Below are 24,651 nucleotides of genomic sequence, written 5' to 3' on the forward strand. Positions count from 1 at the left end.
GGATCTTGGACACGCAGGAACTGAACTCTTGTGTGTGTCTACATGAGGTGTGAATGAGTGAATGCTAACGGCTGTGTCTCTGTATTGTGTGTCAATGACAGGGTGAACGGTCACCTGTCTAAACGCGGCTCCGCGTAGGACTGGACCCCCGCCGCTCGCCCGACATCGGCTCTGGGCTCCAACCCGTCAACAACAAGCGAGAGAGAGAGAGAAGGTTAAATAAAAATCGCAATAAAATAAAAAGAGCGGCTCTGTCATTGACTGTCCGGAGACTTGGAAACAAAGGGGCACTTTATTGGTTGCGTTCGCACAATGGTAATAACGGTTACTGACTCTTCTGTTGTTTGGACATCGAGGCTCCAACTATCTGCCCCCCCTTTGGCCTTCAGATGGTCGTGCGTATATCAGAGTCAGAGCAGCAGCTTCTTCACCCAAAGGTCCATGGGTTGTTGGGCTGCGGTGGCAAATGGTCCAATGTGGGCCAGGTGAGGTGACGTTACTACAAAGAGCTCTTGCGGTAGGACGTTATATCTACTCCTACTTCTACCAGCTCCTTCAAAGTTCTCCTCACATGTCCGGTCAGGGCGATAGCTGGGGAACGCCGCTCATTACCTCAGAGATCTCCAGGTAGCGGCTCCGCAAGTTGTAGTGACAGTGTAAGATGGGAATGTCGACAAAAACACATTCCTGCTGATGTCTCCAAACCCTGATCTGACTTCTGACCCCGGTGGACACGGTTAGATGTTTAACGCTGCGCTGGGGCCGCGCAGAGGACGGGCGAGGGACCTCGCGCCAAAAACAGATTTATCAGGTGTAGAAAACAACACAAGAGCCAAAACAAAAGGAGTAAGTAACTCAGGAGTGAAGGCGGTTGAGTCCAAAGCCATCCTGCAGCAGCTGCTGCTCAAGTCTCTGCGTCAAGTCTGTCTTTAACTTCTAAGTGGATCTGACCGGGTTTATTCCAGCTCCACCAGAAGGTCTCCTTCTCCCACCGTCTCACCTGGCGTACAGTGGACGCGCTTCACCTGGACACACACACACACACACACGTTCAGCAATGCTGTGTACGTAGGCCTGAAGAAGCTTCAGCTAGAGACGACAGTGGAAAATATCAGCAGGTACCTTCGCCTGCCTCACAGCCGTCATGCTGTTCTGCATCTTCATGGCTTCGATGACACAGATCTCCTGCCCCTCTGCAACCTGGAACCCATCAACACACACACTTCTCAAATGGGTATTCCTAATTGGAGACACACACACACACACACACACACACACACACACACACACACACACACACACACACACACACACACACACACACACACACACACACACACACACACACACACACACACACACACACCTAATCACACTCCTAATCACACTCCTAATCACACTCGTGTTACCGTATCCCCTGCTTTCACGGCCACGGCCACCACCGTGCCAGGCATGGGGGAGCGCAGGATGCTGCTGGTGTCCTCCGGGACCTTCTCGGGCATGTGGGAGTTCAACTCCGCTGCCAACTCGGACAGAACGCGGACCTTAAACTACAACAGTAAAAAAGTATGAGATGCACGAGGAGGGCGCGCAGATGTGTGCGATGGGTGTCGGTCACATGGCCTCACCGTCGTGCCCAGGAACTGCAGGGCAATCACCCCGGAGGCGTCTCTGGACAGACACTGCAACGACAGGACACACCCGTCAGCCTGCCACTGCAAATATATGGCTGTTGTGTATTTGTGTGTGTGTGTGTGTGTGTGAGACCTGCAGCATCCTCTGTTTGCCGTTGATTGTGAGCGGCAGCAGCGGCGACGCCAGGTTCCACTGTCCCTCGATCTCCACAGTCTCTCCGTCCACTTCCACCTGAGGAGGCATGTTGCGTGAGACGACGCAGCCCAGCAACTCATGTATTCATGTCTCCAAAATCCCCTCGTGCAATAATCTAGCGATAGATGGTAAGCCAGCAACTGAAGCCGAACAGTGATTAGATAATAGTAATTGTTTAAGAAGAGGCTTAAAACCTGATAGTTAGCGCTGAGCTTGCTCCTTGTCACACCGCCTTAGGCTTAGCGATGACGGCCATGGCTTGATCTACAGCAGCTCCTCCCCAGGTTAGGGTTATTTTATCATGTCAGCTTTTAGCATGTAACTGTTAGGGCGACTGTTATTAGCAGTGATCTTACTCCATCACGCTCTTTCTCTTTAGCTCTCTGCTAGGAGAGGGCCTGACCGGTCGAGGCGGAATTTTTTGAAATGACAAGAGTGAAACAGGCAGTTGACCAGTACTTACGGTATAAACATCTCCCGACTTGCTGACTCTGGCGGCGTGACGTCGCTCCCCGAGCTCCGCACACAGATCCCAGGAGCTGCAGTCGGCCGCCGCGGACGACACCCTGCGGCAGACGAACGGGGACGAACAGAGTTTCGGTCCTTGGCCTTTTTCCCCGTTTCAAATCCTCCGGGACGCGGCTCTCACCTCAGCTGACCCAGGATCCTCTGCGAACGCAGCTGGGCAGAGATGTGCAGCGCCGCCGCGGACGCCAGGAGCTCCCGGCGATCGTCCGGCCCCAGCCGGTGGCCCGTGAAGCCGTCGGGGTAGACCTCGGGCAGGAAGTTGGTGCTGATGTCGCCGGAGATGAAGCGAGGATGCGTGATGATCTCGCGCAGAAGCGAGATGTTGTGTGTTACACCTGAGTCACCGTCACACCAGATTACAGAGAGAACAGGTAAACTCCTGGGAGAGCGACCGAGAGTCGGCGACCGTACCTCTGATGACGTAATTATCCAGCGCGTCCTCCATCTTGGCGAGGGCTTCCGCTCGCGTCGCGCCGTAGGTGACCAGCTACAAACATACAAGTCAACATCTTCGTCATCTTCCTTACCGCTGTGACAGGACACGGTGAGGCTACGGAAAATACACTCGGCGACAAAGCAGTATTATGGGAAAGGAGAATAACAGCTGGTTGAACAAAGCTGAGGGTAAATGGGAGGTTCTTTTGTCAAACCCCCGGACTACTGTGAACTGTGGAGCGATTAGTTCAAAGAGTTAACGAGTGAGTCGCTGGTTTTGCGAGCTGGACGGGAATCCACGAGCGCTGAGCGAGTCTTCGTTTATGGCGGGAGGGAAAGGAGACAGGAGTTGAAACAAGAAACCAGAGCTGTAGCTCTCCACACAGGGCTGACAGAGTGATTCACTTGATGGATTTATAAAGACGCCGGTAGAATAGCAGTCGTAAAATCATGATACGTTGTCTCTTCTCTCATTTGCACTCGGCAAGCTAGCCTAGCGGAAGCAGGGACAGGTCGATAAAGACGTGGAATCATGACAAGGAATTGTTCAAAACAATATTATCAAATTGCAGACTCATGTTTTGAACGATTCCTTTGCTGTTGAACTGAAATGTTTATTTCATTGCTGCATATTAAATGAAATATTCATTATATATTTCAGTTTTTGTGCACCAAATGTTCTTTAAGAAAGTGTTCTTAATTGAATTTTTTTTTTTTTTGTGCCATTCATAATCTGACTAGTTGCTGATCTTATTTTTCGTCACGTCATTATGTCATCCCGCTAAACACTTGCAACGCAGTTTGTGAGTATCCACTGTGGAACCCGGCACCATCTGACAGGAAGGGCTGACCTTGGAGATCATGGGGTCGTAGTAGATGCTGATGTCACTCCCCTCCTGGATGCCGCTGTCGACTCGGACCTGGCCGGGAGGAGCACACGTTTACGGAGCGCCGGCGTGCGCGAGGGGCCCGAGGTCACGTGGTCAGGCGACTTACGTTGCTGAGGTCGAGCGGCTCCTGGTATCGCGACAAGCGTCCGATGGAAGGAAGGCCAAAAGCCTTGTAGGGATCCTGGTGAGGGGGAACACAAAGACCCAATCAGAGAGCAGAGGGGAGTCCGTGCGGCCGTGGAAGGTTCAGGGTTTGCAGGTGTTTCAGTCCGAGGGCCCCTGCGAACGTCGCGACGGCACCGACCTCGGCGTAGACGCGGCTCTCCACCGCCCAGCCGTTGATTGGGATGTCCTCCTGCCTGTGCTGCAGCTGGTAACCTTTGGCGACCCGGATCATCTGCTCCACCAGGTCCAAGCCCGTGATGCATTCTGTGATCGGATGCTCCACCTTTGTGGAGGTGGAGGGGAAGAGCGAGGTACAAGTACACCTTGAATCATGATAGAATCCAACACAGCGACTCAATATCTTGGCTGATTTGTCAAAGCACCAGATCCCGCTCATGTTGCAGGAAATCTGATCATTTAAGGTGGATATATAAGTCCAAGTGAACGTCCACAAACCATCTGCCTCCACGTCATCTCCACTCTCTTGAAAACACAGTGTGACTCTTTGAGTTCAAGGTTTTTCCTGGAGGTCAGAGAACAAACCCCCCTCCACACTGAGCTTCTGGTTGTGGTTGCTACATGGCTTTCACTTTGCACATGTAGCCACCAACTATGCTCGCTGACTGTTGTTTGCCAACATGGTAAGAAGGACAATGGTTTTCCATTCAGTGCCGCTGGCGGGGAGTTCAAGGTCACGGGCGTTCAATGTTGATTTCTAGCATTGCCGCGTATGTGCAGATACTCCTTTCTATCCGCTGAATTTTCCGCTGACATTATGGACCGTAGCTGACAAATCCCTCGCAAATGTATGTTGAGAAACGTTGCTCTTAAACCATCGGACGAGCTGTTAACCCGGTTGCTGAACATCAAATATCTGGTCTTTGCCGTGTGTTCAATTGAATATGGGGTGAAAAGGAATTGCAGATGTATTTATGATTCACTTTTCACAGGACGCCCAAGGACTTGGGGTTATTTACAATTCCATATGGAATAATGTCCACATGGACATGACAGATGAATATAGATTTAATGACTTTATTAACTACTGTAAAGGTATCTTAATATTAATGACTGAGGTCTAACATCAGTTTGCAGGTAAATGAAGCTTATTTAGATAATAAGCTCAACATACCTTAAAGATTTGTAAATTGTAAATTGTAAATGTTCTTTACACTGGGTTTCACATTCACCGGTTCACACACCAACGGGAGCAAGAACGACCATGCGAGGCCCGAACCGGAGCAACTTGGGGGTTCGGGGTGCCGTCATCGTCCTGATGGGGGGCCTTCACACACGGACAGAATCCCCGGCCAAACAACAAACACCATGTCTCCATGGAGCACTGACCTGCAGGCGCGTGTTCATCTCCAGGAAGTAGAAGTTCCTTTTGGAGTCCACCAGGAACTCCACGGTACCGGCAGAGGAGTACTGGACCGCCTTGGCCAGCTGCACGGCCTGCTCCCCCATTGCCCGCCGTGTCTCGCCGTCCAGGAAAGTACTGCAACAAGGACAGGATATCCTGTCCTAATTTTGCGACTTTAGACAACGCTAACTTTCGCGGTTGACTTGAACGGAAGCAAGGTGCATCATTTAAGAATAAGAATAAGAACAACTTTATTAATCCCGAAGGAAATTGCAGTGCCAGAGTTACAGAAAATATAACAGTTATAAATAATAAAAGAAAGGCAGAATTAGAAATAAAAATAAACTATAAACTATAAAGCAGATTTCCGAGCAGAATTTGAATCTTGGTTGATTGTCAAAATCCAAACGGGGCATTTTGGGTCGGCTCCAGACGCAGAGAGCCGACGCCGACCGAGATGAATTGGACGATAGCGTACCGTGGGTCCCGGCACGTGACGGATCAACGGTTTTCAACTGACCTCGGGGCTTCTTCCACTACCTTCTGGTTCCTCCTCTGAATGGAGCACTCCCTCTCATTGAGCCACAGAGCGTTCCCGTGTTTATCAGCCAGCACCTACAGGACGCCAACACATCGATCTGTCATACCACCGTCCACTGACTTCCTTGTCTGCCACCGTCTTCTCTGTTTTAATGGATAACCCGGACGAATGCAAGCATTTGCTGTCAGAGTTAAGAACCATTGACATGGTCCATCTCGCTTGCAACCAATGTTTTGCTTCCTAGAAGGTAAGTTCTGCTGTAGGTTATCTCTCGACTTCCATGTTTGACACCAACGTGCGGGTTCAATCTCCAGGTGACCCCGTTGGGAGAGGCCCTAGACGGTCACCAATACCTGGATCTCGATGTGCCTCGGGTTGTCGATGTACTTCTCGATGAGCAGCCTGTCGTCTCCGAAGCTGGATGCCGCCTCCTGGGACGAGAAGCGGAACCCTTCCCTGTGACCACGACACCCCCCCCAAAAAAACACACATATTAGATAATAAGAACTCTGACTTCAGAGTTCTTTGTCAAGGTACTTGAGCATTTTTTTGTCCTTTCCCAACACGGTTTACATTTATCGAACAAGTGAATTCTGTTGACATGATCCCACTGGACTTATAGGACGCTGTTTCACAGTATTACGTGAAGTACTGCAGTACTACAGATTTGAAAATACAACTTGTATTTAGGGGAGAAACAATTGCTGTACCTCGTCTCCTCGTCGTTCCAGGCAATTCTCATTCCCTTCCCCCCTCCTCCTGCAGACGCCTTGATCATGACAGGGTAACCTGGGTAACACACACACACACACACACACATTACAAAAACTTTTGAGAAAGAGCATTTTCTATTAATGTCTGCAAGTATATTGGGTTTCTTTTCGAATTACTTATGTTTATTGGATCACAATACACACCTGACAAAATCCTGTCACATAAGCATGCACGCGCGCACACACACACACACACACACACACACACACACACACACACACACACACACACACACACACACACACACACACACACACACACACACACACACACACACACACACACACACACACACACACACACACACACACACCTATCTCCTGTGCAATCTTCACAGCTTCCTCCACGGTCTGTAACAAGAGACGAGATGCAGGACAGCGGTGAAGGCCTAAGCACAAGATCATCCCCTTTTTCTGATAGATGCAGTGAAATTTGAGGCCGTGGCAGAGTTGGGGCCTACGTACCTTGACGACTCCGTCGAAGCCTGGAATGGTGTTCACCTTGGCCGCCTTGGCTATCAGCTTGCTCTCGATCTTGTCTCCCATGGCTTGGATGGCGTGAGTGTCTGGCCCGATGAACGTCACACCCTCGTCCGCCTGGGTAGACGGCCGTCACAGATCAAACCTACCGGCTCTAAAACAATGCATAAGCTCTTTCTATGCAGGAGGAGCGTGCGGATTCACACGCAATCTGAGAAAGAGTGACGATGCGATGGCAAGCAGGTGGCGGCGCAGCGCTTAACACTTCCACCTCGCAGCAAGAAGGCCCCAGTTCTATTCCCACAGGGAGCCATGTTTGCATGTTCTACCCATGTCTGCGAGGGTTACCTCCAACAGAATGCTTGCATGTCTCTATAGGACGTGGGAATGAGCGAGCGAATGGCTATATGTCTATATGTGGCCCTCGATGGGCGGCTGGTTCAGGGTGAACTCTGCCTCTCGTCCAATGACAGCAGGGAAAGGCCACAGAAGCCCTGCAACCCCCATACATGCAATGACTGAATGACAACGGCAAGCAGATAGGAAGCAGCAAGCTGAGATCATGACAACTTCTAAAATCCACATGAAACTCACAGATGGCTGCACAGTGAGTATGTGTGTGTTTGTGTGTGTGTGCGCACGCGGACATGTGTCACTCACCAGCCGCTTTGCAAACTCTTTGTTTTCTGACAGGAACCCGTAGCCAGGGTGAACCTGCAGGGAAACGTCGGCAGGTTTTAGTTCAAAAGTCCCGTTCACTGTGAGGCTGTGTTATAATTGATTTTAGTAATGAGTGAGAGGGAAATGAGATGAGAACAACTTTATTAATCCCGAAGGAAATTGTTGTGCCAGAGTTTCAAGTAAAAAACATAACAGTAATAGATAATAGTAGAAAGGAGTAAGAATAAGAAATATAATGAAATATGTATTGTCTTAACTGTCAGCAGTAACTACAAAGATTGAAGATTCCCTGCGGCTGAGGGAAATGCCGCCGTGACTGCGGTCTCTGCCCCTGGGCGGCGGCGGCGGCGGTGACGCACATCGGGGAATCATGTCATAAGCGCTTACCGCTTGTGCTTTTGTGGCTCGTATGGCATCCATGATGGCGTCCATGTTCAGGTAGCTCTTGCCGGTGGGCGCCGGGCCGACGCACACTGCCTCATCCGCCATCTTCACGTGAACCTTGACACACACACGTCAAATACACATCGGTTGAAGCCAGACTTTAGCTGCTTGATGTCTTAATGTGTGCGCATTGGCCAGCGTGGTGTTTCCCGCATGTGAGAAACGCACACACACACACACGAGAAGGACAAGAGACATCGATCACACATGTGAATACGCGCCCTGTCCTTCCAAATGACTCCTGATGCCGAGAGTATTTTCATGATTGACTTATTACACGTGTTTTTTGTTTGTTATGAACACACACACGAATAAATGAACGCGTGTAATTTATGATCAGGATTGATTAAAATGCCGGATAAAGCACACACAAACCATGTCAACATGTAGCCATGCTGCTGTGTAAACAACACACTTATAGCACTATCTGTAAATGCGCAACCGCACGGCACTGTGCAATTACAATGCCCTCCTTCAGCCTATATCCACATTTATTTTCATGTCTCACAATATTGTGCACAAGATCTCTGTATTCTCCTGTACTTTCAACAAAGAGTGACTCACGGCGCTGGAGTCAACGTCGCTGTGCACCGCGACGGTCTCGATGCCCATCTTCTTGCATGTCTTGATCACCTGAGGGGCACACCGCCGGCGGGTCATCGGAGATACAAGGGATTGCTCGCGGCGAGGACGATACCGCGTCGGCCAGCCCTACCCTGCAGGCGATCTCCCCTCTGTTGGCGATCAGGATCTTGTCAAAAGTCTGGGGAGGAGACACACGATTGATCGCAAGAGCAGCCAAACACCTTCAGGCCGAGGAGCCCCACGTCAGGTGGAGGTCTCACCTTCTCGCTGGCACCGTGGGTGGTGGAATAGCGAGCGTTGCGGTGAAGAACACAACATCCGGGCGGGAACCAGCCATGCTGCAAACACACAACCAGCAAAGTTACAGGCGGAGGGCGGGATGCACGGTCAGAACTCCGGTGCACGTTCCAACTCCCGTTACATGACAAGATAGATATGCAGCCATGAAGCAGAGAAGAAACCAGCTTCTGTCTAGTGGACCCTAAACTTCTAAAACAGAAGAATCGTTGGATCTGTTGTTAGCGACACTGACGTCTGTCAAATAATTCAAAATAAAAGCAAAAAGTTATTTCGAGACATCCCCTTACCAGGATGTCTGGTGGAGGACTTTATGAATGGAGGGAAACAGGAAGTTAGATGTGGCAACCCTAAAGGGCGCATCGTCTCCTCTCCCACTCCCTCCCACCCGTGGGCAACAAACGTCCCGAGTCGCTGCCTTGTTGCTTTTCTCGACGCCCTGATAGCGACGAGCTGCTGCCACCAAACTCAAGATACGCCGCCCATGTGATCGACTGTTTGCAGGAACTGAGGGCTGATAAGTCGCTTTCCTGGGAAAGTTCCCGAACACAGAGTGGAATGGATGCCGTGACTTGTTGCTTTTGCATTTGATTCTCTTCATGAACAGTGTCCTAGACTATTGTGGACATTTTAACGTCTTGCGAGTGTGGCTTTAAAAACCCCTCCTGGTGTTCCTGTGTTTGCAGACGAGCGTGCATCTCCTTCAAGCTAGCTAGTGTTAGCCTCCTGTTGCTTTACCCCCTCTGACCTGCAGCTCCGAGCAGGTCACACACACACATACACACACACACACACACACACACACACACACACACACACACACACACACACACACACACACACACACACACACACACACACACACACACACACACACACACACGCACACGCACAGAGCCAACAACGTCACCGCCCGGGCTTGGAACCTTCGACCGTCCGGCAACTTTAACAAAGGTTACTTGGAGGAAATCTCGCGACAGTTCTCGCGTTGTCTCAGCTTGCAGGCAAACACCCCTCACGTCTCCGGTCACCCGGAGCAACACACGGGAAGCCGAGGCGCGGCTCCGTCCGCTCACCTTTACGGAAAACAGCAGCCTGTTCAGGGATGGAAAGACACTGTGCGCCGCCATGATGGATCAACAGAGGCGTCCGACTGAGCGCAGCGTGTCTGAGCGACGTGATGACGTCATGTATGTACCGTCATCTGATTGGCGGAGAGAGAGGCGTTACCTCATTTACACCTTTTTCTCCCTCGGTTAGTGCGGAAACAACAACAACAACAACAACAACAACAACAAACACCACAATAATACATTTTATTTGCCGTAAATTTAAAATGAATTAAACCCATTGTATAAAAATATCTGTTTTTTCCCCAAAACCGTAAACGTGATCGGAGACGATTTTTCTGTAAAAATACATGTATTTCTGTAAGTTTTCTGGTAAAAATTGAAACAAAATGGGGAAAATATTTCATTAAATTAAACCTATAATAAAAATAGCCATCCAAAAAGCAAGAGGGAGCCATGTTTATAGTCCTGTGATACTGAAAATGAGCATTGTAACTTTTGTAACTTTCCAAAATAAAAATCATTTCAGTTTCATGTAATATGTTGAATTATTTGCATTATAGGATTTCACAGAACTACAAGACAGGAATTTCTCTGTTGCTGTTTGTGCTCTGTATTTCTATTTTTTAATATCCTCACAGATCTGACTGATGTCACTGCACAATGCTACAAAGATGCAGGTGCAGATGAGGAACTTTGCCAGGAATCACGATGGCAGTCAGAATCTCCTATCAAGCAAGCATCCTTTTTCTCCTTGGATTGTTCTCTCACACAGCAGATGAGGCTTGGGCATCACTGTGATCATGCGTTTTCAGAATCTCAGCAGGCTCTAAGGTGTTTAATGCCAGTGTCACGTGCCAATGCGGTGACAGATGTTTTTACTTGAATCTCAAAGAGACTCCTTACTCATCTTGCAGTTCATCCCCCAAGGCCTCCAACACTGGAAGTCCAAGATCATTGTATGACAGTGGTTAGCACTTTCTGCCTCATAGCAAGAAGCTCTCTGGTTTGGTTCTGAACCTCTTCTCTTCTGTGTGGTATGACTGGTTGGTTTCCATCTGAGTTCTCCAGCTTCCTCCCTGTCCAAATCGGTCAACTTAAGACTCTAAATTGCCCAAATGCACGAAGAAGAGGGTGACTAGTTGCGTGTCTATATAACATGTGAATGAGAGACCGTTCAACCTATCTGTCCGACTTGCTTGTCAAACTCTCTCTTCTTGGAAGAATAAATCATGCCCACAAACAGCTACAGTAGGTTATAATTATAATTTAGGTTATAATTTAACAATTTCCTTCGGGATAAATAAAGTTGTTCTCATCTCATCTCATCATCATCTCATAATTGGGCTCATTGAGGCAGTAAATGTCTTAGTGCGTGCTAATCCAAAAAATCCAAAATCCAAAAAAAACAATTACCGTCAATCAATGGCTTGATCACATTAACAGCTTTCATTATACTCGAATGCTAAGAGAAAGCTAGATTTGGATAAAATGCCATTTATGGCAAAAAACACAATGCAGAGTAACTATTCATAGGCAAACAGATGACAACCAAGGTAAAAAGAACATGCTAAAAAGGCTATATCATGCCAACAAACAGCTACTGAAGGTCATAAGTGGGCTCATTGGGACAGTAAATGTCTGAGTGCTTGCTAATAAAATCCAAAAAACACTAATTAGGGCTAACAGGCTGTAGAACTCCTTAGTTTGAGTCAGACCCTTGGCGTCAATCGGCTGTCGGCGGAGTCATCATGTGCAATAATTCTCCGGATGTGCAATAGATCCATTGTCTTCTGTGCAACAACCCCTACTTAGGCACAAAATTACCACATGTAATCATATACATGTGTTTGTAAATACACATGTATATACGCTACATATATTTTTATATACCTTTAACTTTAATTTTGTATTTATTTGTTTCAATCTTGACTGTTTTTTTTTATTTTATTTTTATTATTCGCTATTTTTATTCTTTTTTTATGTAGAGTTCTATTTCAATTCTTCTCCACTTGACTCTGTAGCAGGAGCTTCTGTCAATGAAAAGCAATCAACCCCTTGGGGATCAATAAAGTATTCTGATTCTGGAAAAAAATGTAATATACAGTAACTACTCACAGGCTAAAAAACATGCTAAAAAGGCTATATAGTGGCAACAAACAGCTACAGTGGGTGAAAAATGGGCTAATGGGGGTCCACTTTGAGCCCATGGGTTAACACATGCTAATATTAGTCTAAATGACAGCAATTATTGTAAATTAAGGGCTCGATTACATTAACATGTGACAAAAATAACTTGTCAGATGCTACCAGAAGGCTCATGTGTATTTTATGGTAGAAAAGGCGAGGCATAATATCGGCTCACATATTCCAAGACATAATCAACCAAAGCTAGTGTTTACTAACACTGCGCCATTCCAGGACGATGAAAGTCATGTACATTGCCAAGCCACGCTAAGGGCCTATTGGCAGCGGATGTATTTTTCGCAACAGAAGCTATCGCGTGGCTAATTTTGGGGGAACAGAGGCTAATGGATGGGTGAAAATTGTTTAATTTAGTCAAGTAAAAGGTTTAAAAGTAGCTCATTGATGGCGGTGCAGGGATGTGATTGACGCGGGTGAACTCATGGCCACGAGGTGGCTCAAAAACTAAACAGAACAAAGCCAAACCAAAAAGGCTCACACATGTTACAACATTTATAAAAGTGGCTGATAACTTACAATGCTGATTATCTGTTGTACGCATCAAGTACCATTTACATTCAGTCTCCTGGAAATCCCCAGTTATTTAGCATAAATTTCTTCACATCGGCATTAGAACATTTGGTAACGGCTGCTGCGGTGGGCTAAGTCAAAGGATCAAATGACCGCCTGGTACAGAGTAAACAATAAATAAATTTAAAACATTTAAATTAACAGAGAAATTAGCAAGTGGTATTGGTTTTTTTTTTTTTTTTTGCTTATTGTCTGGTAAAAGTTCGTCGTGATCATCTATTCTAATATCAATTTTAGTGTTTTTGCCGCTTTGGTTAAAGCTTCTTTGAGACTTGGAAAGGTACCCAATTAAAGGTAGCAAAACATAATGTCTAGCATGGAATGACCCCCCAGATTATAAGGAATTATCTTGAAAAACTCTTAATCACTTGCAAATCATTAATGAGAAATGACCAAAATCGTAAATGTGGAAAAAAAGAGAAAATAATGAAGTGATTGTTAGTCAGAAAAGATAAAAATTGACCATTCCAGATTTAGATATGATTAGTTGTTGGGAAGAAATGTTCCCCCACTGAGGCCCGAGCCTCTGAATCTTAGTGGGCTACTTTTTCCGACATCTTAAATATGTCGAAATACACACGAAAGAGGGGGACAGTAAAAAAAAAAAAAAAAGGAAAAAAGAAAAAGATGAATTAAAAAAAAAAGCTTGAGGCAACAGCTGGGGCAGGCGTGATCTTCCCTGCGATGCACAGCGTGGAAAAGGAGCTACGAGTCAGATATCGGGGGGAGGCTCATTAACTTATTCATTTCATTCAGATCAAGCGGATACATACAGTATGAACAAAAAATCCAACCCAGTGTACACGTGGTCACAGACATTTTTAGGCACACAAAGAGAGAGGGGTGTCGTCTGTCCAAGGGGACGAAGAGCAGAGGGGGGCCGGGGGTTCTCGGGCGCTTTGAGAGTCCATGTTTTAGAAGGCGCTCCAGACGCTTCAGTCCATCTTGACCACGCTGTAGATCTTGGCGACGAACCAGAAACAGGCGAAGAAGCCGATGGAACCTGCGATCACAGAGTGTGGTTACGGCGGCACCGACACGCTCCGTGCAACGCTGGCGGCGAACGCGCGGTCCTTACCCGTGAAGAGGAAGAAGATCAGCGCCATGATCATGGTGTATCCGAAGTAGAGGATGGTGCTGGCCAGCCCGGTGATCTGCAGCTTGGAGAAGAAGTAGTGGATGGCGTAGACCAGGAAATAGACCGCCGTGAAGCCGCTGGTGAGGAAGGAGCGCCACTGCCAGTGATAGTCCTGTGGGGGGGTTTGTGGCATCAAGATGCCGTCACATATCAGGCACACCAGACACTTAAAAAACATGAGTTTGGAAAGGGGCGGCACGGTGGCGCAGTGGTTAGCGCTTCGGCCTCGCAGCACCAAGGACTCTGAATCGATTCCGACAAGGGGACCTTTCTCAATAGTGTTTGCATGTTCCCCCCATTTTCTCCGGTTTCCTCCCACATTCCAAAAACATGCAGCAGATCCATTGGAAAAAATTGGGAAAATTGTCCCGAATGAGTGAGTGAGAGAATATTGTGTCTTTGTATGAGACCCTGCCAGCCTGCCATGGACTGGCGGCCCCGCTTCTTGCCCGATGACAGCTGGGACAGACTTCTGTCCTGCACACCAGCTGATCCTGCACACCCTGAGTGCAGGATCAGCGGCAGAAGATGGATAGATGGCTTGGAAAGATAGCCCAGAATACACCATATATTCTTACGTGGACAGTAGATTTGCTTAGATGGATTGGTAAGTGACCATCGACAAAGACGGCAGAGTCATTCCGGGTTCATCTAAGTATATACGGTTAATGCGATTCACCTCGGCACACAGGTGGAAGTAGCAGAGCAGGATCGTGGCCTCGGAGCAGGTGATGACCAGGATGATGAACACGAGGAAGAGGAAGCCAAACATGTAGTACATCTGGTGCGACCTGGAGGGCAGACAAGAACATTGGAATCCCTCGCCGTTCAACCATATTTACACATGCATTTTGTCCTTCTGTCCTTCGTTCCTCTCCTTTCCAGAACATGCCTCCACCTCACCCTCTCTTTCCCCCACCTGCTCGCTGTGCTCATTAAAGATCACTGCATCATCTGTAAAACATCGTAGTCCACGGAGATTCCCGTGCAACTTCATCCGTCCATCACCGCAGCGAGCAAGAAGGGGCTCAGAGCTGATCCCTGATGCACCTCCACCTTCAGCTCCTCTGTCACACCTCACCACTGTATTACAACGGTCATACATGTCCTGCACCGCTCTCACACACTTCTCTGCCACTCCAGACTTCCTCAACCAGTACCAAAGTACCATCCTCAATCTGCACCCGCCGTAAGGTTTCTAGAACTACTCCTCCAAGCGAATACTCGGAACACTGAATGCTATTCAGAATGGCAGAACGTCTTACTGGTATGTATTATCAACAATTCTTACCAGATGGAGTTGAGGATGAAGAACAGCTGAATGAAAATACACCCGAAGGGCAGGATGCCCCCCATGACGATGCCCGGGAGAGGCTTGGTGTAGAAGGACTGCTCTGGGATCTGACGAGGGATCTGATTTGTCCGCACTGGATGCTCAATACCCTGAAGAGAGTTGTTGCAGAGAATTGAGTGGCGTAGAACCAAAGCACGGTAGCACGTATATCGCTAGCATGAGGAACAGTGGTTAAATTGAGTTTAGTTTGCCGCCGGAGATCTCACAGGATGGGATGACAAGGCACACTCACCGGCCTCTTGAAGCCAAAGTAAGCGCCTATGAAAGTGAGCGGCACCGATATACAGAACCAGAGGGCCAAGATGGCCACCAGGGTGCCGAAGGGCATGGCGGCCGACGAGCCCTCCCCCCACAGGATCAGGTTCATCAGGAAGAAATCTGCAAACACCACGCTGAGCACACAGGCAGCAGGTCAGACCTTCAGCTGGGGAGGAGGCCGTGAAGATCCCGGGAGGAGACTCTTACCCGGGACAGAGGAAGGCAGTCAGGAGGACGTTTGTCTTCCACTTCTCTCCTCCGAACGCTGGCAAACAAAAGACCCGGTCATCAGTTCACGCTGCTGCTCATTCATTCTGTCACAGACGCAGGGGTGTTTGCGGCCACAAGAATGTTGTTTACTTCAGACTTCATGAGCCCGACAGGGAATTCACACCGAATGGAATCGAAAGCTTCTCATTTTGACCTGATGTTTACCATCACACAGGCTGAGACAGAAGCCCCAAATATGGAAATATTCAAGTATCTGGTGCCGTGGGGCTCATTCTCTGCCTTCAATGGTCAGTCATCCATTCAGGAGGGACCCGATTGCTCAGTTGAAATGATGCATGATCGAATAGAATACACACATTTGGCAGACGCTTTTATCCAGGTGGGGATTGAACCGAGGACCTTATACGTGCAAAGCATGGGCTCCACCACTAAGCTACACCTTCACACAATCCATACCACTTGTCCTGTACGCAGCTATCATTGGGTGAAGCAGCTGGGACCGGCTGCCAGACAGTCCATCACTGGGCCACATATAGAGATATACAAGCATTCACCCTCGCATTCACGCGTTGGGTCATGTCGACTTGCACATTGTGTGAACACAGATGTTTACATTTTAATTTGCACTCTTTCCTTCAAGTCGCACATCCTTTTAATATGGTCTACTTTTCCCTGCATCGTTGACATCTGGCTGCAAAAGTATGTTGGCATTAATGGCAATAATATCATGATATAATGATTCATATAATGATTATTAGAATCATTATAATATTGTTTTACACCATGATGCTCCAACATCATTTCTAAAGCAGAGGTTTAAATTCATTTGGTTTTTACTTGCTTGAATTCTCCAGTACTTACATTTGTAGAGGCGAGCAGCAACGTAACCGGCGGGAGTTCCTAGCAGGACCCAGAGGACGACGGCGCAGGTCATCAGGGCGCCGCGGTTTGCTGGGGAGAGGAAGCCCAGGCAAGCGAAGACTGGGGGAGAAAGCAAATGTTACTGTACCTTGTTCCCACTGAAGGGGGTGGAGGCAAAGTAAGGACAAGGTCATTTATTCTGAAAAAACTGGGACAAAAGAAATGGTTTGGACTCCAGTTCACAATACGCACACAAGGTGACGAAGGTCATGATGAAGATCTGGGTTCCGGAGCCGAGGAAGACCGAGAGCAGCATTCCCTTTCGCGGGGGGCGGAACACGTCGCCGTGGACCAATTTCCACCCGAACTCCTCCTGGGCGTCCTCCTGCAGGACAGCGGATCGCACTGAGTGAACCTGGCTCTCTGAAACAGAAGCTTTGTCACTTGACCTTCTGACAAACCCTGATCCTCACTTTAAAGGATTGGAGGAGAAAGTTAAAGCTCATTGAACGCGAGAAAGGCGGGTGACCCATCAGTCAACATCAACATCAACATCAACTGACCTGCAAGCACCAATAAACCTGCGAGTGAAATCTTCTCACGGGACAGTAATTATGCTAAGATGCAAACATGGGGAGCTGATCTACACCACGGATAAAAACATGAATGCTACGCTAAGATCTGCGCAGGCCGTGAATGTATCACATGACCACTAGGGGGAGCCGCTGTGCAGGTTTCAGAAAACATCAGCAGGGCTACTTGACTCCGGCTTCTCCCCACCTTTCAGCTGAACGGAAGAAACCTCATCTGTTAGAGACGTCTAGTGGCGAACATGGCGACACCACATAAGAAGGCGCCCCTGTCCGAATCCAACTAGAGATCTTCCTGCTGAGCGCCAGAGGGGCTTCCCCTGCCGCCCTGGTGGAGGAACACCACCTCATGAAATACACCCCCCCGCAGGCTCACCACAGAGTCTATCTGGTTGTATCTGGCGATGTCCTTGTGCAGCGTCCTCAGCATGATCATGGCCACCATTCCAGACAGAAACAGCACGATCACCAGGGAATTCATGATGCTGGCAGAGAAAGAGGGTCACATCAGGACAATTATTGCACTTGTCGTGTCACTTGGTCCCATCGCAGGGAATATTGGTCTGTGTGTGTGTGTGTGTGTGTGTGTGTGTGTGTCACCTGAACCACTGTATGTTGGTGTGAGGCATGGACTCCAGGATATAATCCCATCGTGAGGCCCAGCGAATATTCTTGTCTTTCTGCAAATACATTACTCTTATTAATTAATTTTATTACTATTATTTCTGTAATACATGAAACTGCAGGTAACGTTGACTAAGCCATTCCTCAGTCATCATTAAACGTTTGACATTAATCTCATATGCAGGTCACATTTTATGTGAACTTTTGCCATTTTGTTCATTTCAAACACACACTGGCCACTTGTGTGTGCGTGTGTGTGTGCATGTGTGTGTGTGTGTGTGCGTGCGTGTGTGTGTACGATCACAGTGGAGGATGAAGAAACCTAATCAAATCGAAACTAGCATCCGCAGCAGGCCTGAGGGTTCAACCGCCGCTGACGAAACCCGCCTTCCTTCTAGAATAACTTTTCTTTCAGTGCGAATCACAAAAGACCTCAGGAGAAAACTGCATCTAGCGAGTCTGGCTCTTCAATCTGCAGCTCCTATCAGGCGTCAAGTGAGCGGCGACGATCACGCGATATCCAAGATCCCCTGGAGCGCCGCGGCTGCCGGCAGAGCGGTCGCACACTCACCACAAAGCTGATGGAGTACGTGTACGGGATCTTGAACTCGCCCACGTGCTTGTTCCTCAGGAACTTGGGCCCCCCGGAGCAGTCGGGGCTGTCTTTGTTGGGATTCTCGTAGCTGGGACAAGTGAAGACAAGTGAAATTGGCCACATATGTGAGATTTATAACTCCAAGGAGAATTATGTTGGTTATTACTTTTTCAGTTTTACGCGTTTGACTGTTGGCATGACCGGCAACAAATAGCCTGCCATTCCGCTTAGGTGTCAATCTTCGCGTAGGCCATCCTGCACACGGCCTGTTCGGCCTCCTGCCTTCAGACGGAAGGTACCGGAGCCTCCAGGTCCGCTCCACCACACTCACCAACAGGTTCATACACCAGGCTGTCAGGATGCTCAACCCTCTCTCGTCTACCACGCCCTCCATTCTGCCCCAGCCCAAGATGCTGAAGTCGCTCCTCTCTGCCCCGCCCAGGATGCCCCCCCAGGGGCACTCAAAACACTCAACTCTGACAATATATCGCAATATTACCACTAAACTGTACAAAAAAACCTCTCTATATTCAAATTACACATATCTAAACAAGGAGAGGAATGAAAGCTAGTCGCAGCAAGACAGAATATATGTGTGTGAATGAGGGGAACTCGGGTGGAACGGTGAGGCTACAGGGATGGAGATCAAGAAGCTGGAGGATTTCAGGTAAGAATAAGAATAAGAATAAGAATAAGAACAACTTTATTAATCCCGAAGGAAATTGCAGGTACTTGTGGTCAACAGTCCAGAGCAATGGAGAGTGTGGAAAAGAGGTGAAGAGACGGTCCAAGCAGGTTGGAATGGGTGGAGAAAAGTGTCAGGGGTACGAAGAGATAGAAGAACATCGGCCAGAATAAAAGGAAAGGTGTACAAGACAGTGGTGAGACCAGCGATGATGTGTGGACTAGAAACTGTTCCAATGACCAAAAGACAGCAGGCAGAACTAGAGGTTGCAGAGATGAAGATGTTGAGGTTCTCTTTGGGAGTGACCAGGATGGAGAGGATCAGGAATGAGTCTATCAGAGGAACAGCACATGTTAGATGTTTTGGAGAGAAGGTCAGAGAAGCCAGACTGAGATGGTTGGGTCATGGACAGAGGAGGGATAGAGAATATATCGGTAGACGGACGCTGGAATTACAGCTGCCAGGCAAGAGGTCTGGAGGAAGACCAAAGAGAAGATTTATGGACGTAGTGAGAGAAGATATGAAGGTAGTTGGTGTGAGAGAGGAGGATCCAGAGAATAGGGTTAGATGGAGATGGTGGATTCACTGTGGCGACACCTGAAGGGAAAAGCTGAAAAGAGGAGAAGAAGAAGTCTTCATGCCGTCAAATGTCTGTCATGTGTTCACCTCACCAGCTGTTTGTATTTGCATGCATCTTACACCAAATAGTTTGTTTATGGCAGAATGTAACAGTGCACTTTACTGTTTACTTTGCACTCTATTATTATTATTATTATTATTGTTATTATTAATATTATCATTTTGTTCATTTCACGATACCGTGGGATTGTGAGAAACGTCTTCTGGATTCCTCTGAATGTCCAGTACATGCGGAGAAATTGACAATAAATCTGACTTTAGGGTAGTTACTCGTTAATCGCTTGGAATTATCTTTTGCTCCATCTTTAGGTTGCTGGCTTTTTTGTTGATGTTGGAAAATAGTGAAAATACCGCACTGTCCCCGCTAACCTGCCCTGTTTTCACGGCAGAGCGAAACTACGAGGCGGCGCTTACCTCTTGGGCTCGATCTTGGCGGCGACCAGCCGAGCTCCCAGCTGCTCGTGCTCAACGATGTGGTAATGGATGGTGATGTCAACGTGGTTGAAGATGTAAAAAGTGTCATGCTCTTTGAAGTTGGACTGGAAGAGGGAAAAAACAAAAACAGGAGAGGGTCGCGTGAGGAGATGTGTGGGACCGGACCAAAGGTCATGACCCTTAGATGATCGGGACAGGTGCTCATCCACGGGGAACCTGACAGGCAGAAGCACCACGACCACCATGGGGTTCTGAATCTGAGAGTGTCTCACGTTGACGATGCAGGCGTCTTTGGCTCGGCCGCCCTCCGTCACATAGCAGCCGATGGGGAAGCCGGGATTGCAGAACTTCTTTTCTTCCTCGACATCGTAGCACCAGGTGACCGGCATGTTGTCCACGATCCTGCGCACGTGCATGCACGCACACAAACACACACACAAACCTTGTTAGGAATTCAAACCGTTTCTTCTGGTAAAGAAAGTGTCCGCTTAACTGCATGAACGGAACGTACCAGTGATGCTGGTAGTTGAGCAGCATGCCTTTCTTGAGAAAGTCCAACTTGGCTTTGTCTGCCGGACTGTTGGTGTTGTAGGTTTTGGTACACACCTTCTGACACGTGGCAGCTTTCTTAAACTCAAACTGAGCGACAGGACACGTGGAAAAAGTGCGTGTCAAAGTGTGTGCGTATAGGCCTACAACTACTGACTTTCAATAGATGACTGGTCAGATTATGAACTCGCTAAGAAAAAATTAAGTCTTATTTATATATTTTGCAGTATAAAATACATGTCCTTTTCATAAAAAGTTCATAAAACCATTTTTCAATCCAATATTCAACAAAAACAAGTCTTGCTTTGGCTGCCTCTGCACTGCTGCCTCCAGTGATGCACTGGAGCATCAAAGATGTGGAAAAAGTAAGATGTCTCACTCTGTGCTACATCAACTGGCCACGGTGAAACATTGTTTTCAGCGTGGCTTTGAACGCAGCGGGATACACACAGCGGCATCATTAAAGACTAGTTGACCACAAAATTAGTTGACTAAATTCATCGTCAAGTAGTCACTGCAGCCCTAAAATCAAGCAAAGCTGACATTGGTGAGCTCCATCTTCTTATCAACAGTAGGTCTCGTTGACCTTGAGGTCAGCATGATCCAGTGTGTGTGTGTCTGTGTGAGTGTGTGTAAAAATGCGTGTGCTACCTTGTACGGCGACGACTCAATCCGCTCTCCGAACAGAACCTGGCCCAGATTCTCTGAGGGACGTATATTTAACTCGGCGGAGCAAAAGTCGAAGCTGCAGATACGGGAGGGAGAGGCAGGTCACACAAGGTGAAACGTCTCCAGACTGTGACGAACCACAGCCTGGGGGTCCCCTAATCTGACCCCAAAAAGAGATCCTGAACATTAGCCTCTAATCATTGCATACAGCAGAGCTGTCAGAATTTGACCTTTTGTTTTCTTGGGTTTTTCCTGGCTTTTCTGCGGCTAACTTATTTTTTCAGGGAACCTTACACTTGTTACTTTTACGTCTTTCTAATGTGATTCCGTAAACACTTGGCAGATGCACCCCATCGTCTGAAAAGTGAAGAGTGACTTGCCGCCCGGCCAAAGGTTGGGTTTTTCAGGTCATAAACAGACACCGTTTGGGTGCAATACCTTGGCGTTGAGAACTATTCAAAGCATGATGACGTGCTGGCAGCAGAGCAGCCATTTCAGATCGGCGCCGTGTGTGTGGGCCGGTATACTTACGCGGTGTATTCGTAAGGCAGAACCGACTCAACCGAATCCAGCCTGTTGACGAACAGCTCGATGGCCGACTGCAATGACAGAAAACACACGGCTGAGTGCCCTTGTAAGGAACGCTTTGCAAAATCAAGAGTTCCATCATTTTATCATGAGGTCTCCCTGGCTCAATGATTGGTTCCTCCAAGTGTGTCGAAGTGTTGTTGAGCAAGACCCTGAAACCTGCACTGCTCCCCTGGCAGCCTACTGCTCATGGTTAATCCATGACGGGTTCATTGCAGAGTATATTTTCCCCACAAGGTTTAATATAGGATAAATTATTATTATTATCTAGTAAATGGCTGAAAGGTCAGCTAGGCTTTTTTAGCCTTTGACGCCCCCGGAAAGATCTGTCCTCGGTGAGGAAGGGGGGGATCTGCTGACGCGGCGAGGCTCGAGTCTCAGCGTTACATTTATCAATAAGAACCCTTGGATCTTCTCTCTCTCTCTCTTTGACCGGACACCGCGAAGTGCCTCGTCTGCGTTCGGATCAGGCTGCGGCTTTAACAGATGGTCATTGTTATTCCTCAGTTGAGCAGTGAAGTGAGCGCGTTGTGTAGCAAAGCCGAACACTGTGCCACTATGTGAGGATTGTAAAGGATTCTCTTGTAAAAGAAATCAGAATCAAGGAAAAATGAGACTATCTGTAATTGGAGATTTTCCAAAAGTAGAATGACTGGACTCACTGACGTTCATTTTCGTAGATTATTAAAACATTCGCCTATCCATTACTTCCAGCCTGCACTCAGGGTCGCAGTGGACCGGGGTGGAGCCTATCCAAGCTGTCATTAGGAGAGAGGTGGGGTTCACCATGTCATAAAGACATTCAACCTTTCACACATCATATGGACCAGTGGTCTCTACCACCAGGCCGCGGCCCGGTACCGGTCCGTGGATCAATTGGTACCGGGCCGCACAAGAAGTAATCAATTATTTCCGTTGGGTTTATTATCTGAGTCTGAACAATCTTTATTTTGAAAAATGACAGGAATCTCTCGCTTACATCTCGGTCACTTGAGCGCCAAACATGTAACCCACAAGCTAGCCAAAAAGAGTAAAAAACAGAAGTCAGATGGAACGTTTTTTTCAAAGGGGACAAGGTGGATCCACACAGTGGATGGTTTATTATTATGGTTACAATATAAACAATCTACGTGTACCGCACCCCACCCCTCCTCCGCTGCAAAATTGTCAAACGTTGAGCGGTCTGCGGTGATAAAAAGGTTGGGGACCACTGATATTGAGGCATAACACCCTTCAACCGACCAATTCACAAGTCATCTTGGGATACACAACCACTCACCCTCCCATCCACCTGACACTTCCACAAACAATTATACAGGCAACCATTCACCTCCACTTATCCATCTGTCACATGTTAAGAGACACACAACCGCTCACTCTCACATTCACATGCCATACAAACATACAGTGATTCACTCTCATTCACTCGTCATCCTGCCATAAAGCCATTTATCATCTCATCCATGCAACTATTAACACATCAACCATTCACTCACTCACGCAGACATGATGAGCTTGGGGACTCCACACATCAAAAAGTAATTTCTCCATCACTAAAATCCACTGCAGTAATGTCATTAAAAGTTAGAATTAAGTTTTTAATCTGATTTTAATTAGAATAAAAACTAACCCTTATATCAGAGTTCCTGGAGATTACTCATATATTAATATTTAATCGCTCTGTTGCAAAAGGAGGTCCTCCCCAAAGGTACAGTATGTGCTACATTTCATCCAGTCGGAGTATCCTTTCGATTTCAGACAGACAGGGCGTGGAATAAACGTCTGGCCGGTGTTTTTTCTCTGAATAAGCGGATTCAAAAGCCTCCAAAGAAGAGATGTTTACTAAAAAAACAGACTTGACATCTGCTCCCTCACGACAAGCTCTTTTGACAGTTAGCCGGCTAGGTGGTTAGCATGCGAGACGTGAATTAATGTCGGGTTGCATATTATGAACAAAAACAAACAGGGCATTCCACGTGTTCTCTTTGTCAAAATGTGTCTTATTCTCTAATTTTTAATCTTTTTTTTTTGGTTTTAACCCTGTGCTCGTGAGTCTCCGCGACGGTTGTTTACCTTGCAGTCCGGTACTTGGTCGTTGCCAGGCTCGCAGAAGCTGACAGGAGCCAGACCGGGCAGGTAGAAGCCGCCCGCCGCGGCCAGCAGCGCCGCCCCGAGGAGCCACCGCAGCATCCTCGCCCCTGCCAACCGTCGATCACCGCGGTTATCCTTCGGCTTTTTTTCGCACTTACAACGGCATTTGTCACGGAACGCTAGCAGATCACCGCCGACACTGCCGTCCGCTGTGTTAGAGGGAGACACGTCACATCCCGGAAGACGCACTCGTTCTTCTTCTACTCCCCGCTGTCGGGCCGCGCGGTAGCCAAGGTTGGCCAGTGCTGCCATCTAGTGGCCGGAGGCCGAACTGCACCGGGACCTGCGTGGGTCAATCGCCAGAATGTTTAGATTTACTTGCTGTCCGATAAATAATAATCATCCCAACCCTCAAAATACTATTCACTTCAGAACAGATGAAGAATGATCTGATGCCGGATTTCCAAACGATGATGAAAACAGCATG

At 47.8% G+C, this 24,651-nt stretch overlaps 2 protein-coding genes across 2 annotated transcripts; both read right to left on the reverse strand.

Annotated features, from left to right (window-relative positions):
* Positions 1–260: 260 nt before the first annotated feature.
* Positions 261–10,167, reverse strand: pcca (propionyl-CoA carboxylase subunit alpha). Its single transcript, XM_086163251.1, has 23 exons — positions 10,089–10,167; positions 8,976–9,053; positions 8,846–8,893; positions 8,695–8,763; positions 8,074–8,187; positions 7,666–7,719; positions 6,991–7,122; positions 6,840–6,876; positions 6,463–6,541; positions 6,106–6,208; positions 5,732–5,826; positions 5,196–5,346; positions 3,988–4,131; positions 3,790–3,864; positions 3,645–3,713; positions 2,770–2,845; positions 2,480–2,693; positions 2,294–2,396; positions 1,768–1,866; positions 1,629–1,682; positions 1,410–1,550; positions 1,123–1,200; positions 261–1,025 (listed from the first exon to the last, which is right to left on the reverse strand). Exons 1-23 carry the CDS (start codon positions 10,140–10,142, stop codon positions 957–959), a joined length of 2,136 nt encoding a protein of 711 aa, XP_086019377.1. The 5' UTR covers positions 10,143–10,167; the 3' UTR covers positions 261–956.
* Positions 10,168–12,766: 2,599 nt separating this feature from the next.
* tm9sf2 (transmembrane 9 superfamily member 2) lies at positions 12,767–24,397 on the reverse strand. Its single transcript, XM_086163265.1, has 17 exons — positions 24,147–24,397; positions 22,017–22,084; positions 21,468–21,561; positions 20,779–20,906; positions 20,540–20,669; positions 20,247–20,371; positions 18,485–18,596; positions 17,890–17,969; positions 17,666–17,774; positions 16,952–17,084; positions 16,700–16,819; positions 15,815–15,872; positions 15,582–15,741; positions 15,287–15,438; positions 14,675–14,786; positions 13,936–14,107; positions 12,767–13,860 (listed from the first exon to the last, which is right to left on the reverse strand). The coding sequence occupies exons 1-17, from the start codon at positions 24,261–24,263 to the stop codon at positions 13,793–13,795; spliced, it is 1,938 nt and encodes a 645-aa protein (XP_086019391.1). The 5' UTR covers positions 24,264–24,397; the 3' UTR covers positions 12,767–13,792.
* Between the last annotated feature and the right edge of the window lie 254 nt (positions 24,398–24,651).

The sequence above is a fragment of the Fistularia commersonii genome, chromosome 2 (assembly GCF_037954325.1).
Source record: "Fistularia commersonii isolate RoL2024-O1a breed Wild chromosome 2, RoL_Fcom_v1.0, whole genome shotgun sequence".
NCBI classification, from domain to species: domain Eukaryota; kingdom Metazoa; phylum Chordata; class Actinopteri; order Syngnathiformes; family Fistulariidae; genus Fistularia; species Fistularia commersonii.